The sequence below is a fragment of the Aquila chrysaetos genome, chromosome 22 (assembly GCF_900496995.4).
Source record: "Aquila chrysaetos chrysaetos chromosome 22, bAquChr1.4, whole genome shotgun sequence".
In the NCBI taxonomy this organism is placed as follows: domain Eukaryota; kingdom Metazoa; phylum Chordata; class Aves; order Accipitriformes; family Accipitridae; genus Aquila; species Aquila chrysaetos.
In genome coordinates this window covers 15,055,942-15,078,924 of record NC_044025.1, presented here as the reverse complement: position 1 = coordinate 15,078,924, position 22,983 = coordinate 15,055,942, and the positions used below count along the sequence as shown (strand labels likewise).

The 22,983-nt window shown below is 45.9% G+C and overlaps 1 protein-coding gene across 2 annotated transcripts in view; it reads right to left on the bottom strand.

Moving 5' to 3' along the window:
- Nucleotides 1-866: 866 nt before the first annotated feature.
- GLRA1 (glycine receptor alpha 1) overlaps nucleotides 867-22,983 on the bottom strand; it is a 39,971-nt gene continuing 17,854 nt past the window's right edge. Inside the window, exons 3-9 of one of the 2 annotated variants that reach the window (XM_029998059.1) lie at nucleotides 20,498-20,565; nucleotides 12,382-12,605; nucleotides 9,325-9,407; nucleotides 8,517-8,654; nucleotides 7,784-7,998; nucleotides 6,964-7,110; nucleotides 867-2,408 (exon numbers count right to left, since the gene is read on the bottom strand). In XM_029998059.1, coding sequence (XP_029853919.1) covers nucleotides 2,094-2,408; nucleotides 6,964-7,110; nucleotides 7,784-7,998; nucleotides 8,517-8,654; nucleotides 9,325-9,407; nucleotides 12,382-12,605; nucleotides 20,498-20,565 — 1,190 coding nt within the window. In that variant the 3' untranslated portion in view covers nucleotides 867-2,093. The remainder of the gene's footprint in view (nucleotides 2,409-6,963; nucleotides 7,111-7,783; nucleotides 7,999-8,516; nucleotides 8,655-9,324; nucleotides 9,408-12,381; nucleotides 12,606-20,497; nucleotides 20,566-22,983) is intronic. The other variant, XM_029998060.1, reaches the window with a different exon arrangement.

Sequence of the window (22,983 nt, the reverse complement as noted above, 5' to 3'; positions counted from 1 at the left end):
TTATCCTCAGTTTCTTTCTTTCCTTTTTTTTTTTTTTTTTTTTCTCCCCTCTTTAAATAAAGTGTATTTAGTGCTGGTGAAAGGTGCTGAGTTGGCAGCCTCGGAAATGGGTGTCCATCTACCCAGCCCAGGAGTGCCCTGGTGTTTTCTCTGGGCTCTCTCTTCTTGGCACCAACCCTGTGCTAGGAGGACTCGCAGGTCCCCATGCTCCCCCACCCTCTCCCATAGCTGCCTCTTGCTGCGCTGGTTGGGACTCCCACCTCCCATCCCAGGCTTGGGTGCTGCTGATCTGGGCCAGACTGGACCTGACAGTGCCAGAGGGTACTTTGCTCTGAGCTCTTCCAGCTGCCGTGGAGGATGCAGCTTCTGCAAGTGGGAGCCTGTCTGTTCCCAGAGCAAGCATCAGATCTGCAGCCCAGGTCAGCTGTGGTCCAGTCCTGAGCAGGAGACGGGGGAGAGGAGGGAGAGTGGAAGCACCCCTTAGGTGCCACTTGTCTCTCTGCCTTCATTTAGTGCCTAATCCAGACCCGAGCCCAAGTGCTTCAGTGCAGACTGATTGTCTCTTCCTTCATGCTCTCTTTTACCCGCCTCGCTAAAGTGCAAACGAACACACCTGAATCACCCCGGTGCTGCAGCCTGGCTCGTGCCCAGGGTCCCAGAGAGGCAAGTGGGGCATTAAGCCCTTGACTTGCCCATGTCACCCTTGAGCCGGGCTTTCAAATAACACCCTGGAGGCATTTGGTGTGTGTCCCCCCCACCCCAAACGCCCATGCCAGCCTGTGCTACCACTGGGCCAAAGGGAAACCCCTTTGCTCACCCATTCCCACCTCCCTCCCCCTGCTTCCCTATCCCCCCCCAAACTGTGCTGGCCTTGCCCAGGACTCTGCTGGGCAGCAGAGAGGGGCAAAGCAGCCTGCTCCATCTTCCCATCCATGTTAAAGCTAAATGCAGCACCAAAATAGATACAAAAATAGAATTTTGGGTCCATTGACCCAGCTTCGCTATTAATATTACTGCTATGTAATGTCTGAAAATAAAAGTCACTCTCTCTGTACACACCTTTCCCCCACCCCCCCTTACTGACATTATTGCCATTTGCCCGGTCCTGTTGCGACAAGGCATGAATATGCCTGTTTTCTCTATATTTTAAATATAAGTTCTGCTTTAACTCATCCAGCGCTTCCATCCCCCCATTGTAAACAAACATGGCAGAAAGGGGTTTGGAAAAAAAAAAAAAAGGGCCGTTTTAAAAATCCTTCATCATTTCTAGTGTTCTGAATAGTATTTCTGACTCCTGGGACTTGAATCCTGCCAGGTCATTTAAAAGGACAGAAGGTACCTGCGATTTCTGATGAAGGCCCTGATGTCCTTCTCGGGTTTCCCATTGGATGCTCTCTGATGGGCATGAGAGAGATAATGTATTTGCTTTCCTCTATTCAAAAGTCACAAAGTGTTTGATCAGCAAACCCGTGACTAAAAAAAGTAAATATATAAAATAAACAACAACCCGCAGCCTCTTTCTTAAGTTTCCCCATCTATCCAGTTTCCAAAGTGCAAAACCTAGAGAAGCATAGAATGTTTTTCTTGGGTTTTCTTTTTCCTTTTGTTAGGGCTTTTTTACCCCACGTGCTTGACTGGTATGGCCTTTCTATAGCAAAAGTCAGATAAAGCGTAATTGCAGTCATTTCTGCACATGGAATTATGAATCATTCCAGTGACTTGAGAATCTAAGCTGTTAATAGGCTAAAAAAAGGATTTTTTTTGTTTATCTTTTTTCTTGATTGTTTTCTTTTTGCATTATAATTAAGCATGAATATATATTAATATATTACACTGATTGGATTGCAGCTGGAGCAATCCAAACCTTCCTATGCTGTAAAACTAGCCCCACCCTGCACTCCCCAGATCAAGAGGGTTTTTTTTTCTTCTCCCTGTGCCAGTTATCCTCAGTTCACATGATTAAAAGTCCCTCCCAGCCCCCCCCCCCCCCTTTTTTTAGTAGATATTGCCACATTCTTAAATTCATGCATTGCTGCATTGCTATTGCACATATATAAAGGATTGCTCACTCCCTCCCAGCTGCTCCCCTTCCCTCACTGGTTGTGCACATCCTCTCTGCGGACGATCTTGTAGATGATCCAGTAGAAAATGTTGAAGATGAGGAACGCCATGGGGAAGCCGATGCGTGAGATCTTGTCGATCTTCTTGGCTCGCTGAATGAACAGCTTTCGCATCTCCTCGGGGGAGCGGGACGGCGGGGGAACCGGGTTGGCCGTGTTGTTGTTGTTGGCGCCCTTGACGGAGATGCCATCCTTGGCTTGTAGGCAAGCTGGTCCCATCCCGTAGGCAGTGAAGTTGAACCTGCCTTCACCAGCTTCGTCCTCCTGAAACAGATTCAGCATGGGACTCTACTTAAAATGAGATATAGACAGTGCACCCTCGCTATAAGGCTCTCCACTGACAGCTTCCCGCTCTGCAAGGGGGAGATGCCTCCGTCGTGCCCTGAGCTCAGTGCCCTTGGACAAACCCTCTGCTCTTAGGAGATCAGCCTTATAGAGGGGTGCCAGCTGTGTGATGCACAGATGCAAATCAGGGGATCCAGGCACCCCATGGAGAACAGGACTGACTTCCACCCCACTGGGGTCTTTGACATACTTGAAGGGTCTATGGTACTGCTTTCATTTTTCAATTGCATCCCCTGTTTTGCTTCTGCCTCTCCCTCCCCCCGCTCCTATTGGCACCTTCTTTGCTTTGCCTGTGCTGTATCAGCTTGCCCAGAAGGAGTGGGCTCCATGTAACTCCCGTAGTCGAAGCCGCGGCGTGAGACTTCCTACAGAGTTACATGGACGCGCAGGCGCCGAGACCTGTCCAGAAAAAGACCTCTGCAGGCGGCGTGCAACCAACCCTCCACTCGCCTGCCCACGGGACCCCCTGAGCCCACAGCCCCCCCCCCACAAGCCACCTTCCAGGTGAGGGACAGAAGGGCCCTTCTGTGCGTCAACAATAAGACGTGGCTGCTTGTGCTAATTCCAATTATTGAGCGAGAAAAAGAATTTATTTTCCAGTCTAAAGGCAAATGCGATTGCTGGTTTTGTGGTGGAGGCCTTGCAGGCTTCTCAGAATGATTTAGCCCTATTTTATCGAACACGGGAACGTAATCACAGGGAAAACCAAGTTTGGCCAAAGTAATACAACCAGTGAGCTGCAGAGGCAGGGTGAGAAACCCAAGTCTCTTGACTACAGGTCACCGAGGCTAATTGTTAGACCGATGGCACTAATTATCTGTCACAGATGCTGATCCACGCTGTGTCCCCCACCACGGACCTGTGTCCCCCACCACTGACCTACCGGCCCCCTCCCTCGTAACCCGCCTGCCCGAGGTGCCCTGCTGCCCCTTCCTCTCTCCTTTGCAGAGTGTCTTTTCTGGATGGCCCCGGTATCGAGCGGGTAGCTGCGTGGGATGGAGGCACTGTGCTGGGGGGTCTGGGGCAGAGAAGCAGAAGGGAGAGCACGCTGGCATATCTGAGCAAAGCAAAACAACCCAAATAAAATCGAACCTTCTTTGTTTTGGGGTTTTTTTGGGGGAGGGTGGCAAGCTGGTGAGTTGTATGACCTACCAGCAGGCTTATTTGTTTCAGAGTCCTGGCTGAGACAATTTTGCAGGCCTTTGGATAATTCTTCCCTGCTCTAGTTGTGTCCCCTTGGTGTATCTCTGGTCCCTGCTATCTGAAACTTGACAACCTTTAAACGTCTTTGACTCCTAACAATGCCTCTGTGAGGGGGCAGTGCACTGGCTGGGGAAACTGAGGCACCAGAAATTAGGACCCAGCTGCTCTCGGGGCTGAGTGACTCCGTATGCTCAACATCTAGTAAGTCACTTTGCAAGCTGGGAGTCAAGGATCACAGAAACTCTTCTCTTGGCTCCCTTAGAGAGATTTTTTTCAGTTAAAAGGCTGATTTTCTGATGATAAGTGATGCAAGCATCCTACTTTTTAGGTGGCCAGAACCTGCACTGTGGATGAGGCACTGGCAGCGAGGGTGGATGGGGACCTGGAGGGGTAGGGGCTGCAGGGGCCACTTCTGACCTTCCCACTGCCCAGCGGTCAGGAGATGCCTCCAGCCACGCTGCCGGCTCTTGCCAGCACCTGCAGGCAGATGGCACGGGGCGATGTGGTAGCCCCGGGCTGTGCCAGGGGCTGTGCCTGCCTGGCAGCGGGCACCAGCATCCCATGGCTCTGAGGCATCTGGGAGAGTTTTGCAAAGGTCCTTCTCATCCCTAACTTGTCCCCCTTTCCTTAACTGGACTCCTTTGTGCAGCTAATAACGTGTGCGTGGGCTGCAAAGGCCTGGCCTCCTGAGATGCTCAGAGCTTATAGACCTTCTCATCACGTCTGTATTATGGAGGGTCAGGTAAAACTGCCTCTGCTCTTCTCTGGCTGCACAAACACATATGCACTGACACATGTCTGGTTTAGCCTAAATCACTTAATTCCCTAAGTTACTGAATTTCTTTCTGTTCTCATTGCTGAGGGGCCACTGGCTGTTTTCTGCGGCTGATTTGTTTTGTGTGAGTGCCGTACCTAGGATAGAGCAGCTAATGGTGCCTTTTTCAAGGTGCCATATCAAAGGAGAAAGGCAAAGACATCACCAGCTGCACTGGGCTCGCCCCCTTGGGCTGGGTCTCCAAATACACTCCAACTGGGTCTGATGATGGTGTCACGTTAACCAGACTGGTCCATACCTCAAAGGGACAGCAAGTCTCCCTAGCCACCACAGTCCCTACATCTCCCCATGCCAGGACCTGTCTGCCCCAGTAAATACAGACAGCATAATGGGTTCAGAGAGAGCTGTCTAGTCGATTTTCCAGAGAGAAAGTGGTAAGAGCTGGCTCAGAAATGGAAAGGGCCAATTGAAGCCCGATAACAGATATTTATTGATTCCATTTTTATTTTTTAGAGAGGAGGAAAGACTCTTAATGATGAGAATAAGCTAGCACCTTGCATCTAACTCTGAGGAAAGTAAGAAAGAGATTTGTCTGGATGCACTTGTACTAATGCCAGACCATGGCACATTGTCCAGTGCATCGAGCTGTGAAGAATGGCTAGTAGATTTTGATTTGGGCAGACCTAATAAATGTGGGCATGGGCTGCTCCTCTCCCCAGCTGCCTCCACCAGCATGGACCACTGCAACATCCCACTTGTTTTTAGCCTGGCATGTCATACCTAAACCAGGCAGAGCTACCCAGACAAGTCAGGACACTGGGACAGAGCAATTAGTTTCTTTGGCAGCTGCACTAATCCATTTGCATATTTGCAGTCAGCTCCTAGTTTTCTGATGAGCCTGCAAACCTTGTTCATTTTGCTTTTGCAAGTGTTTTTGTTTATGCTTTGTTCCAATTAAATTGCTGTGAGATTGGGCAGGGATTGTAATAGCAGCTTTGTGTTCAATGGAACATCTCTGGCAAATATCTTTTAAACTCATCTGTATATTAGTGGCTTTTTTTCTCTTATTGTTTTATCAACAGAATGATCTGCATACAACAGCACGGATCCAGAGACAGGATGTCTGAATCTAGATGAAGAGATAAAAGCACTATGAGGCACCCATGTTGGGTAGTTTTAGCTTTGGCTCTATTAAGCAGGCTGCATCTTCTGAACCAAAACTGCCTCAGCTGATGTTGAGATGGCAGGGTCTTGCTCTGGCCAGACAAAATCAGTGGGTGCTAATGGTCTCATCTGTTACTTCTTTCCCCTTGCATTTGTCCAACTTTTCATCCCTGGTCCTGACTGGGCTGGGGACAAGTGAACAATTATCTCCTGTTTTGCAGATAGGACAACTGAAGCAGAGAGAGGCAAATCTACAAAGAGACGGGGATTCCTGCTCCTTAGCCCCCACTGCCTCCTGGAATGGTGGCAGTTCTCCAGGTACACACTGTGAACTGCTGTAGGACAGATTAGACCCTGGGAAAGAATTTTAATGCCTGGGACAGTGAAGCAATGGAATAGGGGGGTCTCTGGATGAGATGGATCACGGAGGGCTCTTTAAAATAGAGGGTAGACAAATACCCAGGAGGAATATTTTAGGCAGACCCTGGTGGTCTCCTAGGGGCTCTCTTGAGATTGCCATCAGCAAAATTGTCTGGTTTTTTTTTCTTAGAAAATTTAATCTGTTTTTAATGCTAGCTTGAAAGCAGCCTCTCAGGCCTGGTGCCGAAAATTTGATACCACCTACCTGATTCTACTAGTTAATTAAAGACAATTTTTAAGTGCCTTTGTTCCTGTGATCACGGACACCTTTATGTTTCTAATGCATCCTGTGAGGTGAAATCTTTGCTGTGGTACCTCAGCCTAAAAGCTAGTCGAGTCCAGGCTGCAGGAGATGCATGTCTATGTGATGCATGCATGCTCGGCTTGGTGTCAGTCATGGTGAGTAAGCATGGAGCAAGGCTGAGGCTGAGAATAATGCTCTTTCCTTCCGAGAGGAATTTGCAGTCAGTCTGAGAAGCAGATGCTTTTGAACACGGAGATGACAGAGACAAAAGAGGTGTCACTTACCTCCGGGCTAATGTAGGCTGTCTTGTTGGGGGATACTGTTCTCTGATAGACATCCCTCACACCTCCCTGCCTGCCCCCCCGCCCCCCCCTGCCCTCGCTGTGTCTTCTGAAGAGGAGAACTCAGACCAGAACATTGCTGTGTGAAAATTGTTCTGTTGAGAACAACCCTTTTGGCTTAGACCACGTGGCTAGCTAACAAAAACCAGCTTGCTAGATGCCTGGGGTCAGCAGACTGTTAGAAGAGACACAATTCATTGAGGTAGCCCTGCTTTTTGATGTGTGACCCTCCTTAACATCTGACCATATATTGAGGACTCCTCCGGGGGCTAGTGGCTCGGTTCAGTTGACCATGTAGTGATGTTCTGCTGGGACAGATTCCAGCCATGTCCTTCATGCTTTATGTATTACCTTATGGTGCCTCCTCTTCCTTCTGAACCTGAGCAGCTCTTTGTGCTGCCGAGACACAAAGTTGACGGCAGCGTACTCTAGAAGTGCGGAGAACACAAACAGCAAGCATACGGCCATCCAGATGTCTATGGCCTTCACGTAGGACACCTAGGAGTCAGAGAGAGAGACTGAGTTGGGGTGGCTTCTTCACTCACGTGCCTTTTTTCTTGCTATTTTACATGTTACTCCCAAGGTCTTTGGAAGGAGTTGTTCAAGCCATGATATGGTTGACACCTGCTCTTACTGAAATCTAGCTCATTTAACATGAATGTATTATCAGGCCACTGAAAGTGCTCCTGGACTCTTAAGTAGCAATAATTCCACAGTTTTTAATTTATCCAGGTCTTGATTGTGATGGTTTATATGCAAGGAAAATAGTAATCCAATCTGATCATACCAGAAGGCCTTCATAACAGGGAAATTCAGTACTATTATAAAAGTATGATGGTCAAGTGAGTCAAAAGCTAGAATGTAGAGTGTATACCCATGTGTGGTTGTTGCAGGGGTTTGTAAGGTACAGAGCTCCTGGCTACAGAGATCTGTGGTGGATCTTGGGGTGAGCGCTGAATCTTAGGGGAAGTTTTACTGCTAGTCATAGCAACTCTGAACATTTTTGCAGAAGGGGACTGGAATTTGTTCTGCTTGCTCTTAAACTGGAATAGGGCAATGGCAGCAGAATGCCTCTTGTGTTGAGCAGGAGGATCTACGTGGTGACTTACTTATGTGCTGTCCCCAGAAAGTTCACATTTTGCCCCTCTGCAAAGATAAGCGTTATCCCTACCTTAGGCAGTGATGCTCGGGAACCAGAGCTCTGTGTGGTCATAGTGAGCACCGTGGTGATCCCCAGGCCAACACGAGCAGGTGCAGCATCCATATTGATCCAGAAGGAGATCCAGGACAGAATGACAATAAGGAGGCTGGGGATGTACATCTGGATCAAGTAATAGCCCATCTGCCGCTCCAGATGGAAACGAGCTTCTATACAGGTGAACTTGCCTGAGGAAGATGGGAGATACATGGAGGATTACTGGTAAGGCACGGTGAGCCTCCTGTTTTCAGCTATTGTCTGGGGACTTTCCTTGCATTGCCTAGAACCAAAGTCTTGTTAGAGAAGGAAAATAACAGCTGTTGCCCAGTTCTGAAATATGAATGTGCAACCAGAAAGCTCTTGGCAGTATGTCCTTTGTCACTTAGATTTCACCTGCTCCCTTGCATCAGCGATAAAAAGAAGATGTTGGGAGAAGAGGTCCAGACCAAACACCCTTGAACTGATGCAGGTGTTACTGCGGACAAGAGGGTTCCACACATTTGTGTCTATTGACTTTTTATTGCCTATATATGTGTATATTTATTGGTAACATGTCTATGTGTATTTATATATATGTTGTCCCTAGCTGTGTAGGACAAGGCTTGTATCACCAGAGTGCCATCACACATAGCAAGAGACTCTGGCAAATGCACAGTCCTGAATTCCTCTCTAATGAACCCAGCAGCTAAGGGTAAACAGCACTGACCTGTGTTGTAGTGCTTTGTGCAGTATCTCAAGTCTTTTTCTTCTTTGAGGATAAACTGAGGCAATGTCAGCCCGTCAGCAACTTGCACGGCTCCTTTTTCTTGCCACTCAAATATGAGATCATTCATTGTGTAGCCAACTGTTGAGAAGAGGGGAGAAATACAGTGTGAAACATATGAAATACTGATCTGGAAAGGGACAGATTTGTAGAAGGGAGCTATGCTTGGAAGCAGGGACTTATCCTGGCCTTCCTTGGCAATGCTATAATGAATGGGATTTGGGTTGAGGGAGAACTGCTTATGCATAAGGTAAAAGCTAGGGTAATGACCTGCACAGGAGCTGTGATGGTGTGCAATGAATTGTCTGTAATAAATCACAATTTTTCTTGAATTTGGCTTGTCGAGCTGTTTGCTATTTTTTCAAACTTGACCTCTTTCTCTGAATGGAGTTGTTCATCCTCTTTCCCTCCTTTGAGACAAGCAACAGGTACAAGGGGCAAATGTTCATCCAGAGAGAAAAAAATCCCATTTGCAACTGAAAGCATTTTCATCTTTCTCCTCCAAAGTGAAAGGCCAATGTAAATACAAGCAAGCCAGGGCTTCCCTCGTGGGATCTTTTAAGGTTTGGCTTCGCTAGGAAATGTCATGTGTACTGAATGAATAGAAAATCCTGAGCAAGTGGTTCTTGAGCAAGTCTCCAGTGAAGGCTGAACTGGGAATAGGTTGCAGCTGGGGAGGGAAATGGCAGGGGAGAGGGAGAGGGAAAACACATTGTCTCCTCTCCAAAATGGAGATGTGCGCAGGACTCACAGCTTTCTAACTGCATGATGCACGTCTGTACGTCCATGGGGAAGTTCTTCAGGTCCATGGGGCAGGCCAGAGTCAGCGTGATCCTGAGGAGAGAAGACAGCACAGGGGAATGTCAAACAGTTTGTGGTACTGATGAGGGGGTGAACCCTCTCGGACATCCAGTGTTGCAAACAGGCTGATACCTTGCCCGAGACACACTGGTGTGCTGGGGGGAATGACCGATCATTCACTTCTTCCCTGCCTGTGTTTTCACACGTGGTGTTGGAAAGCATCAGAAACACCGAGCATTTGGATCTGTGATATAATTCCCAGCAGAGCTGCCTGCTGCAGATGGCGTTTCATTGCAATGTTGTTTTGGACTGTGCAGAACAAAGAGCTCCCACACCAAACAGTTTTGCTGCTTCAGTCTTCATTTCTTGCCTCAGGTTCTCAGCAGTCTGGATTAACAGCAAGCCCAAACCCATTCTCTGGACCCCCCAGATGCATTCCTAGAGACTGGGACTGTTTGAAAATCTTTGAACAGGACATTTCTGTGTCAGAAAAAAAAATGAAGTTTGATCAAGATTACACATTGCTGTGGGGGAAAAAAGAGACTTTGTTGGGATTTTCTGCAGGGAAAATGCTCAGTGGTAAGTCAGTATGAACCTCTGCACCTTCCTGAATTCCTGATGTGACCCCTGAGACCTCTACTTTTGTCTCTCAAGCTCCATTTTCCCCTAGGTGCAGGCTGCATTTTCTGTGGTATATTGCTGTGCTGCCCTATACCATGATCTATGCTCAAAATGTTTGTTTGGTTCAACAAGCTGATATTAAATGATTTGATTCAGATAGCTAGACTTGTGTTATTTGGTTTGATAATGCTGAAAATGCTGTTCCCTGAAGTGTTTAGATTTTTCAGGTTTTTTCTTTGATGTAGAAATAGCAGAATTTCCTGGGGGACAGGAATTGAATTTTTCTATCATCAGACTTAGAAGAAACTTAGCAAGAGGGAAAGATACTTTAACTTAAATCCTTATGTTAGAAGAAATTCTCTGCTTGAGTTTAGAGGCATGTTGTGACAGAAGGTGTGACAGTAGAAAGAATCAACCTGTTCAAGTTTCCTCTTTATGAAAGCAACTGCTTTTTTTGTGTTTAAACAAACACCTTACTAGAAAAGGGTCACCACTAGCCTTTGCCCACTTTGTTTTTCTCATCACATCTCTGGCAGGGAACTCCATCTCTGATCAATCAGAGAGATAAGCCTTCAATTACATCTTCAGAGAAGCCCCTTGAGAAGAATTTGCTGTAAATATCTGCCAGCTACGAAACAGGGGCGACTGTGGCTACAACTAACTAGGTTATGAGATGCTGAGCACATGCTGGACAAGTGTGTGCTGAGAAGGGATCAGAGAGTGAAACCCTCAAGGGTGATTTTGGGTGAACCCAGTGCTGAGCATCCTGAGTCTTGGGTCCATGGGACAAAGCCCACCTTCTTGTAAATGCCTTGACTAGAGTTTGACTGTTGCAAATAGTAGTAGCAAAGTGCCAGTTAGGAAATGGCAGAGTACTTTAGACGGAAACTTTTTTTTAAAAGGGAAAGATTATTTCTCCTTTTGGAAACTCTTTGCATTTGCCTTATGCTCTTCCACCATGAATGTCCCTTTTTTGTTTGTTTGTTTTCACAGAAAATCATGCTTTAAAAGGAACCTATATTTTCGTTTGGAGATGAGGAAGATAGGAAAGTTCTTTTTTTAAAACAAGAACTGAACTGTTTTCAAGTTTTTGCCTTGAAAACGGTGATCAGCTCAGCCACATTGCTCCATGTCCCCTGCTGAGTCTTTGCTCTGTTTTGCAGAGCAACCCCAGGGCTGGGGTGACCCAGTATTCCCCCTCTGTGCTCCTGCAAACCCACCTGGACCAGGACTCTGTGACATGCTCACTGCCAAGTTGCTGGTGGCAGTTTTACTACCTGCCTGTGTTTAGAAATTAAGAAATGTGAGTTTTTCACATTCAGCCAACAGGCATGGCAATTCTTTTACCGTGTTGGCCAGCAGGGAGCTGGTCTTTGGGCTGGAACTACCTTGATGTTTGATGGAGGCTGTCTACATTGCAGCATTAAGCTGTTTATTTTCCATTTTACAGCTCTGTGCTGCTTTTTCTTCCCCATGGCTGCCACCGGGAGCTGCAGAGTGAGATGGATTGTGCGTACCTTAGGCAAATTTACATTATACATGAGGTGAAAAAGTCTTTAAGATAGAGTTAAACTTTCCCTCTTTAAGCTCATGAAGTTTGATCTTAGTTTCATTGGTTTAAAATAGAGTGGATGGGGTTGGAAGTGAAGTGAAGGTGGGGACTGGATTAATTTCCTGTGGGAAATTCAGTGCAATTAGTTCAGCTTCACTGATGGATTCTTGGATCTAGTGATAAAGGGGTAAATGGGAAGAGTAATGCTGAGACAAAGCCATGGAGCTCTACTTAGCAGTTTCCCTAATTTTTTTTGTCAGGAAGTGCTGCTGCTTTCAAAGCATAGTTTTCATGGACACCTGCTAGTTTTCATGTAGTACAGCTGGTTTTAGGCTTGTGCTAGTATAATATCTCATGTAATTTTACATTAGGGATGTTAAGGAATCTACTAGTGAGGAACAGAAGTCCTTGGACTGAGAAAGGTAGAGATGAGTTATTGGTCAGGGAAAAAAGGATGTGTTTCAATTTTCAATGATTTTTGTGTGAAGGAATCTGCCCCAGAAAGAGGATGAAGTGCTGACACAGGCTGCCCACAGAGGTCATGGGACCTCCATCCATGGGCTATTTCGATTTGGCCAGACAAAGCCACAGCTGACCTGATCTGTTGTTGTTAATCATCAGGACGAGGTTGCATGGGAGACCTCCAGACGTCCCTTCCCACCACATTGCTATGACACTGCTAATTTTATGATCTCCCCCTTTAAAAAAACCCTCAATTTCTTTTGTCCAACAGCATGCTCAAAGTCTTCACTTTCTCGTTTTCGGCTTGAACAGTGAGAGTTTAGCTCTGCCCTCCCCCACACTGGTGGAGCTCTTCCCATTGAGTCACCTCACCTGATGCTGTAGAGGACATTGCCATTTCTGGAGATCCTCAGAAGCTTGTTGTCTGTGGTAATCTCATGGAAATGGGCCCCTTTCTCATTAGCGAAGAACAAGTCAGGCTTCCAGATGGAGTCCAGCATAGAGGGGTCCAGGTCCAGGGAGTCATCAGGGTATTCGTTGTACGCCAGCCGTGGGTCATTCCATTGCTGTCGCAGGAAGATGTTCACCCTGTAATCCTGCCCAGTGTAAGTAGGGAGAAGAGAAATGCAGTTAGTGGTCAAAGCAGGCTGAAAGTGCTGAGAATGGGGGAGCATGTACTAAAATCATTCTCAAAACCAAACCATGTCTAGGGCTACATTCCCAAGCTATGGCAAGCCTTTTTGGGATTATTTCTCAAGGAGCTGTTGTTAATTTTCAGCTTTGTAGGTTATAGCTATCTCATAGCATGAGAAGCTGCCTATCCTTGCATCCTTCCATCACAGCAATTGTCAGCTGCGTGTGAAGTGTCAAGACCTCTAGTCTGAACCCCGGTGCTGGAGAAGCGATATTGAGTTGCGGAGGTCATAAGGGCTGGTGTCAGCAAGACGACTGTTGCAGAGGATTAAGGGGGAAAGGAGACCGAAGCCAGCTTGCCTTCAGTGTTGAACCATCCCATATTGTGACTTTCTATGGTTCCTCCAGACTTGTGAAAAGAAAAGGCACAGTGAGACAGGCAGTCCATGGAAGGGATGTTCCCCGTGTGTCCACTAATATAAGGATAACTCAGGTGAACTGATGGAAGCAGCTGCCCTTGGTGAGCGTATGTGAACATGAGAGGGATGTGCATGAAGTCTGCTTTCCTAATCTTAAGTGAGTGTTCTGGGCTCCCCTCTCTAATGTCAAAATGCCGTACGTGCTACAGATTTTACAAGATGGCCATCTTCTTTAATTGAAGCTAGTCCCCCAGCACTACACAAAATGATATCTGCCTCCTAACCGTGTGTCTTACAGCTCCCTTGAGTTCCCCAGGCCAAGGCTGGCTGCTGAGGTCGAGCTCAGACACTCTCCTGGACAATTAAAGGCAGTTTCTGGTCTCCCTGTCTGACCAATAGCTTCCCCGGGTGATCCATGTGCCCCTTTTCTGCTGACTTTCACGTAAGAAAGTGAGCCAACAAATTGAAATGGGGAGAGGATGTGGCAGCTATCAGGAGAGGGATAAAAGCTCCATGTCCATAAATTAATTGACATTTTCTAAGTATAGAGGCAGACTGCGTCTGAAGAGCAGCATATAATAAACCAGTTTCACTGCCCTGGCCCAAACTAATAGTTGCTATCATGATTAAGGGTTTCTTTGGTGCCTTTCTAATACTAATGTACTTTGAAGACTTATTAAGAGACAGTTAACAGAGGGTGTCTGACATGCTTGCTGGTATCTAATACCTGCTCCAGGCACTAGGACCTTTCTTTCAGGGAGACCATTTGGCACCTCTGAGCGGATCTCCCGGACTCTGCCATCAGGTGTGTTCTTTCCATCTGCAGAACACAAAGCTCTAGAGTTGAAGGGTGCATGTGGAGGAGAGTCTTTCTGATGTTGCTGCCTCTCAAGTTCTTGCTTGACCATGAACCTACAGCCTCTTGTCCGGGAGGACATGACTCTTGTGAAGTCCAGTCACACTGGAGACTTTGGACAGGATTGTGTCTTGGGTGCTTTGTGGTTTTGGATGGGGCAGTTCATAGCCAAGCCCATGGTCTAGAATCTGCTTGAAGCCACTTAGTGCCATCTGCATCCTCAGACCACAGAAGCTGCTAATGACATTAATGATAGTGACAACAGCAAATGGACCAAGGACTTGACGCTAAAAGGAACAGACTTCTGAACATGAAAAAGAGTTGCAACACTCTCTCCTTCTGCTGATACTCCGAATGTCACCTTCACAAGACCTAGTGGGTCCCTCTGACTTAATTATTCACCTCTGTCGACCCTGCGTAATGTGTCTTGAGAAAATGTGAATAGCTGTGGACAGCTAGGAACCGGGGTCTTAGCTCAGGACTAGCCAATCACGCAAACCTGAAAAAGGAGAGCAGCCCTGAATCTCTGCTTCCCATGGCACGCACCAGCTCCCCGAACAACTTGTATACTTTCAGTTCTCCCTTTTCTGCGCGTAAAGATCTGCAGCCACTGCAGTCAGGGGAAATCAATGTCACTGACCTAATAGGTAGAAAGCAAAAGGTTGTTTTGCTTATTCAGCTACAAATAAGCTGGATGCTAGCAGGTCAGCTCCAGTTGGGGGCTTATGTCATGTACAACACAAATTAAACTCATGTTTGGAAGAAACTTCAGTGGTAGCTGCCCAGAAGTGTTCTCAGCCTGATGGAGTGTTGGAAGGGGGGGGGAAATGGAGCCAATCTCCCTACAACAGCCTGTGTTGCTGTGGATAAGCTTTGTTGCTGGAGTAATTTCACTACTTCAGCTCCAAAACTTGCCAAAAGGAAAGGGTGAGAAGAGAGGTGTTGTGTGGTTTACGTTGCCACCACAGCAGGCATAAGAGGCCATAGACAGAATGACTGCCATAGTCTTCGTCACCATGATGAGGGATCATAATCATGTGCTTGTGGGCCAAATGAAAATTAACTTCTCACAGTAGATGGCTGTGAGAAGGCCCCTCCTAACTCATCTCCAGAGACCAAGTGTCCTGTACTCATGTCCTACGTGGGAACAGCCCAGGGGCATGCCATGAATGAGTGGTGTGAGAGACCGCACTGCCTGTGTCCAGGGGATGTTCAGCAATGTGCTGAGTAACTCTGGTGTGTGCTACTCTTTGTGCTCCTCCTTTGGAGGCAAGTGTTTGCAGTGGATATTTTTTGTTTTGGAATATAGACAACTGAAAATTTATGTTGTGATATAAAAAAGGTAAGGGCAAAGAAATAGATTACATGCACTGAATGCAATTCTCTGGCTTTGCCATTTTATGGCATTAGTATTTTACCTATGTGTATGTGTTTGTGTTTATGAAGATCTTCCTTCTCAGTGGGTTTATTCCACAGTCCTGGCCTGGCCACTGAGAAGGGTTGTTTCCTCCCAGATGCCTTTCCCCTCATGACGAACAGCTACATCGCACTGTAGTATTGAGGGTGCTGAGCAGCCTTTTAGATTTGTTATGTCCAGGCTTATTTGAACATAAATATAAGAACAAGCACTGTGACTGCAAACTGGACGTAACACTGCCTGAGGAGCTAGCACAAGGCATGGAGAGCAAATGGGGTATATCTGTGGCTGTGACATAGACTAAGATATGGGTTACAGTATTCTGTACCAGCTAAAAGATCCTATGTGTTGAAAGCTTTGCACCTAGGCATTGCAGTCAAGCTGAGAGATGATGAGTCAAACAACACTCATTCATTGGCTGCTTGGAGATATGCAGTGTTTCACCTGGATGCCGTTGTATGAGATCTTAATTAGCATCACCAAGAAGCCCAAAGTTATTCCTAAACGATGGGCAGAAGGAACCCATTTCTGATATGAACTTTCAAGCAAAAAAAAAAGGTTTTACTGGGGCTGCAAACTCAGCAAAAAAAAATCTCTTTCTCCATATCCTTATCACTTGAGTTCTTCATTTGTGTGCCAATCACATCCAGGCATTGATTATCTTGTGCAGCCTGCTCCTCTGGCTGGCCTGGGAGTAGAGAGCGGCAACTCTGCGTTGTGAAGGCATTCAGGAGCTTTGCAATTTGGCACAAAGACATTTTACTCCCAAGGGTGAAATGACACAGGGCAGGAAGAAAATAACTGAAGCGATCAAAGTAGTTCAATTTGATAATGCTGAAATGAAATTCTGCTTAGTGACCTCACAAGGAGCCAAGGAAACGGATGATCGTTCGAGACCTTTCCTTCCCAAGATACCGCAGTCTCAGCACCTGATGACGAGTGAGCTGATGAAAGCAATGGCAGGCTGGAGGTAGTGCTGTGAACAAGGGATGGAGACTGTCAGAAAACTCAGTCGGTTTCAGACCCTCACTCAGGGATTCTGTCAGACCAGCCTCTGCACTGAACAGTTTTGGTGAGAGACTTCACTTTGATAAATTTACATTTTGCTGATGGAAAAAACAGGGTAGAGACCGACCTCCCTCAGGAGGTGATTCTGTTATGCCACCTGGACGACAGAGCACAAGGGGCTTTATTAGCATTGAGTTCATTCTCTAGGAAGGGAATGAACAAACATTTTTAAGGCTACTTGCCCTGCAAAGGAGCAATACAACAGACTGATTGCAAAAAAAAAACACACCTGGAGCAGACCTTGGAAGGGTTAATAAGGGACCTCGTTACCCTGCCACAGCTGTAGCCAAGTAACCAATTTGAAGCCTGGTGTGAAAACCACAGCTGGGCTAAGGGGAGGAGGTGCTGTGAGTAGTAGTTGTGATTGAGGTGCTACTGAGGAGGAGGTCTGTTGCTTGAAGAAGGTAGGTGAGGGGTAGGAGTGGTACCCTGGTGCTTAATAGCTGTGAGTTTTTTGTGCTGGAACCTAAAGCAGAAAGTTTTTCTGGGTTTCCCTCCAAAAAGAGGGGGAATTATATCTCCTGAGCTAAGGATGGAGCTGCTGGGGGGTGGGCTGTAGCTAAATTTCAAGTTTAGTAGTGAGGTCTTGTTCTTCAGCTTGTGGGGGATTTTTTCTGTCCTTGTATTTGAGTTGCATAGTCTCATTTTGTGTTTGTTTTTTTTTTTTTTTTTCTTTTCCATTCAGTGCAAAGACAAATTCCAACCACATAGATAGCCAAAACACTGCAGGTATGATGTTGAAACTGCAGCAGACTGTGAGATGTTGTGAAAACCTTTTCATTTTGTGTTGTGTGACTTGTTATATGCTTATCATCTCTGTGGGACTGATGGTTGGTCTTAAGAATGACTGACTGCAGAAAATTGAGCTCAAAACCTAGCCTTTGCTACAGGCTTTGTGCGTTGATACTTATGTCTTTTGCAGACCTTGGGGTGAGTGGGCCCAGTATCAAATGTGTGACCCATACACTTCATCAGTCATATTTGCTATCTGCTGCACTGTGGCTTGTGCGGCTGGAGTGAATTGCTTAGTCTGTTTTGAGGATGGCTTGTTATCTCACTGGAAATATCATCTACAGATATCTCTGAACAAGTATTTAACATTTGGACAGTTGCAGCCTCCAGCTTCTCCTGTCCTTAGGAGATGCTGGGAGACCAATTGTGGCTGTGTTGCAGCTGGCTGGAAGGTCGCATTTGGTTTGCTCATTTCAGATGGGATAACTATGGCATGAAAGCAGCAAAAAGAAATTTTCATATATATGCTGTGTCTAGGGGAGCCTGTGCTGCCTGTTTTGTGGCTTGCTTTCTCTTGCGCTCTTTTGTTTCCTATGTGTGGGTCCTTTTTAAAATGTGAGACTGGGAGGGGTCATCTTGAGCATTGAATCCAGCTCCTAGCACCTCTAGGCGATAATATACATAAAAAAAATTCCTCCTTCTCCATGTGCCTTCACTGTATATAAAATGCTCCCAACTGCCTAAGCCAGTGAGAGAGCCATAAAACTGCAGCTTCCACTAGAAGAGAGATCAAGGGCATCGCTTAATTCCAAGTTTGTTGTTATAGCAGGAGATTTGTTAGATAAAATGCTCAGATAATCCTACCAATTGTCTTATGCTACAAAGAAAAGCCAAAGCTGGTGCAGTTTATTCACTTAAAACCAAGACCCTGTTCCCCAGGTGCTTGACTTCTGTTTCATTTTGAACGAAGAATTTGTAGCTTTGCTATAGGTTTCCTTCTCTGGTATGGCTGCGGGGAAGGTGTTTATGCTTTTGAAGAGCAAAAAGGGATTTAACAGCTTGTGGTTGGGGGTTGTTTGGTGTTTTTAATAAAAATAAGCAGATAAAGTGGATGCATTTTGCATTCATCCTCTGGAATCCCTTGCTGTTGGATGCACTATTGCAGTAATGCTTTGGGACAGAAGGAGGCTGTCTGCATTTGTCTGGCTGTTGTAGTTCGTAGTATCTTGCTCCTTGAAGCACTTGTTGGGTTCACAGGGTTGTGTTCCCAATCGCAGGTTCCCTTGCCAGGCCTAACGGTTGAGGTTTAAACCATAATGCTGTTCTTCCTCTTTGGCCAGTGAAGCAGCTGGGGGAGTGTTACCATCATCAGTCCTAAGGGTTGATGATAGAATACTGCTTTCTTTATGGTAAAACACTGAATTGCCTCTCTGCCACCCACACTTTCCCACTGCCCCAGATATTTGATCATTGGTTTGAATTCAAAGTAGTCAGGTCTGTCTCAAATTCCCTTTATGACAGGACCTTCTGCCCTTATCAGAAACTGTGGTGGGGAGCTGATGCTGCCTGTTTGACCTGCTGCATCCTCAAACAGTGAGGAGAGACTGGCTTCTCTGCAGAGTAAATCCCAAGTTAGCAAATCCCAAAGACTGCTCTGACTTGCTGGGCTCTTGGTTTTAGATGCTTCAGTACCTGTGTTGCTTGTGTTCTCATCAGTGTTTACAAGCAGAATTGCTGTCCCCAAAGAAGCGCATTATATTAGGTTGTGTGCAATGCTGCGTCAGCCTGACATCTGGACTAGCTTGTCAGAGCTGGCTTGGGTATTTCTAGACAAAGCAGTGTGCCCAGAGGGTGTTCTTGGGTTCCCATGGGAATTTTTTCTATGGAAGATAGACTATGAAATGAGTGGCATCTGGAGAGGATAGCAAGTCCCTGCAGCATGTCTTGGAGGTGAACTGCATCTCTCTCTCATGCTAGTCTATGCTAATTTTATGGACCATCCTGTTTATTGGGATCCTGTGGTGTCTTTGTATGACTGCTCCAATGCATCTTGCAACGTAGGACAGAAATACCGAAAAACATGTCACTAATGTCCTGTGTATGCTGCACAGGGATCCCTTGTGGGTCTGCCCCTCTCTCTTGCAGTCTGTGGATCACCTCTGCTAGATTGTGTAGGAACAGAGTATTTATTGCCTGTAACACCAAAGGAGGTGTCCAACAAAGTAGTACATTAGGAACAGATGAGTATTTTGGTTCTAGTTCGTTCTTTTTTTGCTTGATATACAAATGAATTCATGAATACAATTATCACCTATGAACTTTGACAAATTCTGCAATCCAACTATGACATGTGTTTCTTTGTGCTTGGACAGAGTAACAGCTTTTTTTCTACTACTGGAACTGAACTGCCCCCAACCCCAAACACTTCCAGAAGAATGGTGTAGTGTCAGAAGAGACTTATAACCCCAGATATATAGCTGTTGATCTCCTCTGACAGTGGTGTGCATGACAAGTAACTTATTCAAATCAGGGAGTGTTATCTATATATAAAGCCTATAACATCCTGCCTCAATGCACAAAACACCTGGAGCTGGAGTCCTGCATTCTTTATTCAACATCTTTCTAGAAAGAGAATTACCAAAGCTTAATTAAACCCCATATTTCTGGATTAGCTTTAATTAGCACAGAGGTAAGGCACTGTACCTCCAGAGTTTTCTTTTGTTGTTCACTGATTATGTCACAACAAATCTTTAACGGTTTTCAGATGGCGCAATTATCCTCTGCTCCTAGTGTCTTGCCAATTAGATACAGCCTTTAGCCATGTTCACTAATTTTGTCTGAAGTGAGCCTTAACTTGCAAATATTGGTTTTGATTTTTTTTTTGTTAAAAATCATTGTCCATCAGAAATATGTCTCCAAGAAAATAATAATCTAGTGATTCTCTTAATTTTTGGGGATCCAAAATCTGGTGTAGACTGAATTTGAGTTCAGCTGATTGCCCTTCACTTAAAGCATTGATTCAAACTGCTGGATTTATATGCACTTAAGGTATTTGCAACTGTCTCTGAGCTTGGAGCCTTAGGCAAGTCTTCAGAAAAGACTATTTGTTTTCTTTTCTGATGCTTATACTTTGCCTGTACAGTGTTTTCATAGAGAAGCAGATGGAGACTGTGTGATCTTCAACTACATGCAGTATGAGTCTTGTGTGTTGACCATTAATTTACTCAAACCTTAGGTAAACTTGGGAACACGGAGACAGTATTTTCCTCTGGTCACACTAAAGAGGAGGGTGATGCTGCATTTGCTGTGAGTGCAATGAGGCTGAGCCAGTAGCTAAGCAGCTGTGCTGTGATTTTTACTTACCATAGTCGTTTCTGCAATCGAACCAAAGCTGTTGATGAAAATGTTGCAGCTGACATTCACTGGTGGGCCTGCATGACAAATACAGATTGCAACAGCAGTTCACTGTGTGCTTATAAGACAAAGTATTTCCACTCTGCAGTGTTAAAACCTATTGTGGGAACAGGGTGAGCATGGGAATAAGGTCTGGTTGAGCCAACTTAGTCTAGTCTTGGTTCTGATGCCAGTTTGACATCAGACAATACTTTTGCTATGCCTCTGTTCCCCTATTTGGGAGAGTGTTTATATATCTCTTCTGTGAACTGTTTTGATGAAAAGGAATAGATTACAGCCAGGCAGGACAGCTTTCTAGATATCTCGACACTGCTGTACGGGTGGCAAGCTCACCCTGAACATGATGGCAATGCATCTCAGAAAAGAGTTGAGAGACTACTGACAGGCCCTCTTGTTTAGAGCTCTAAACTTTTAAAATACTCATTTAAAGCATCTAAATGTTTCTGAACTAGGACCGTATGCTCCCTATGGAGCCAGTGCAGCAGAGTGCTGTAGGGATCAGGCTAGGTGAGGGAACAAGTACCCCATGTGGTAATGGTGGTGTCTGCTAAACTCACAGCTGGATAGGAGACTTCAGGGTTCTGCCAGCAGAAATTCTCTGGCTGTCCTGTTTTTGAAAGGGTCCTCACAGACTTTGGGCCATGCATCTCCTTGGCTTTATTTGCTTTCAGACCAAAGCTTTGCTTGCCTGCTTGTATTAGAAAAGTTTAAGGGGCCACCAAAGGAGAGGAGTGAGGATTAAGGGATGAAAGCATTGTTGTTAGAGGGCATGGGGGTCTGCCTGTCTCTGTGGTACTGGTACCCAAAGGTACCAGTATGACTGGAAGTGGATCACAATATCGCCTGGCAAATCTGAGGTGGAAATGTTGTATTTGCACTGAGGGAGATGCCAAGAGCTGCAGTTCAGCCCAACGCAAAAAGCTGGAAAACACTTTGGAACCAGAGCCATATCTGGTGCCTGGCAAACCAGTGCCTTGCCCATATATAATGAGAGGATTTCTGTAGAGCCTTTACAAGGGGACGGGAGAAGCAAAAGGGCCCCCCGCTCTAGGGGCTCCCAAAGGACCTGCTACTGGTGCTGCCTGGTGTGTGGTGGGGAAAGGCAGCCCGGGCAGAGAGCAGAGGACGCTGCCCCAGGAACCAAGGTCCCCCTTGAACACTGAGGGGGTTAATCTCGTATCGTCCTTGTGACTGATGCTTCTGGGAAGATGAGATCTGTGGAAGTGGTGAGTGTGGATTTTTAGATTATTCCCCCATCTTTTATGGAGATAAGGATGGTGTCTGCATTTCAAACACTGCCTGATGGCTCAGCCTCACTGGGGGAGTGATGCTTGCCAGTTAAGGCCACATCTGCAGTCTGGCAGTTGCTGTAAGGTGAAATACTGGGGGGAAGGTCCATGTGCATGTCATGTCCCACTCCAAAGGGCACAGCGTAAGAAAAAATACTGAGCTGACCTCCTGGATGACTGCATGTGCTCGTGACTGACATGCATGGAAGATTTTGGCCCTCTTCTTCCTGATCCTGTGCTGATGTGAAGCTGAGTGTAGGATGAGCTTGGCCCAGTGCACGTGAAGAAGACTGTCTCCTTGGGGCAGCCCAGCTCTTGTTGAGGCACTGTGCTCTTCCCACTTCATCCAAGGGGAGCTGTGAGCACTCTGCAGGGTTTGGTTTTGGGTTTTGGTTTTTTTTTTTTTTTTTAGCTTGTGTGAGGCTCTAGAAACTTCTCTGCCTATCACAGAAATGTGCCACCTCTGCAGTGGGATGCAGTTGAGAAGGAATATAATTTTCCAGGAGCTGGGTTAAGGGTACAGCCTGGGTGAGAAGCCCCTTGTCCCTCACTGGCTGGGTTCAGCTCTGTCCCTGCCTGAGTTACTGGTTTTATCCTCCAACTTGAACCAAAGCCCAAATGCTTCTTCCTTGTTCTCAGAATGTGAATCCACAGCTAAGTTCAGATTTTAGAGCATTTATGGAAAAGCTGCAATCTTCTCTCTGTTAATCTTCCCCTCCCCAAAAATCAATCTGATACGGATCTTTGGTATTATTTTCATTTAGATCTAAGCCATTAAAATGCCCTTATGAGTTACTGCAGTTAATTTAAATGACATGCTTTGAGAGCTACAACCCCAAGCTCTGTAAAACACCTCCTATGCCTCCCATATAAATTGGAGCCTGATTTATGTGTGGGATGCTAAGCCAGCAAAACTGCCCTGTGGGGAAGGTGTAGTTCATTGAAATAAAACTGAAATTAAATTATCTCAAATAAAAATGCAATACAGCTGCCTTCAGCAGGAAGATAATGTATACATTTCATTAAATATTAAAGTTTAATTTCTTTTGTGTGTGTGCATAATTTAGTGGTAGGCAGGTTTACAGGCTGGTTTTTTAACTCTTTGCGATTTGGATAAAAACAGCAGTGTTCTCTGTTGCCTAGTTG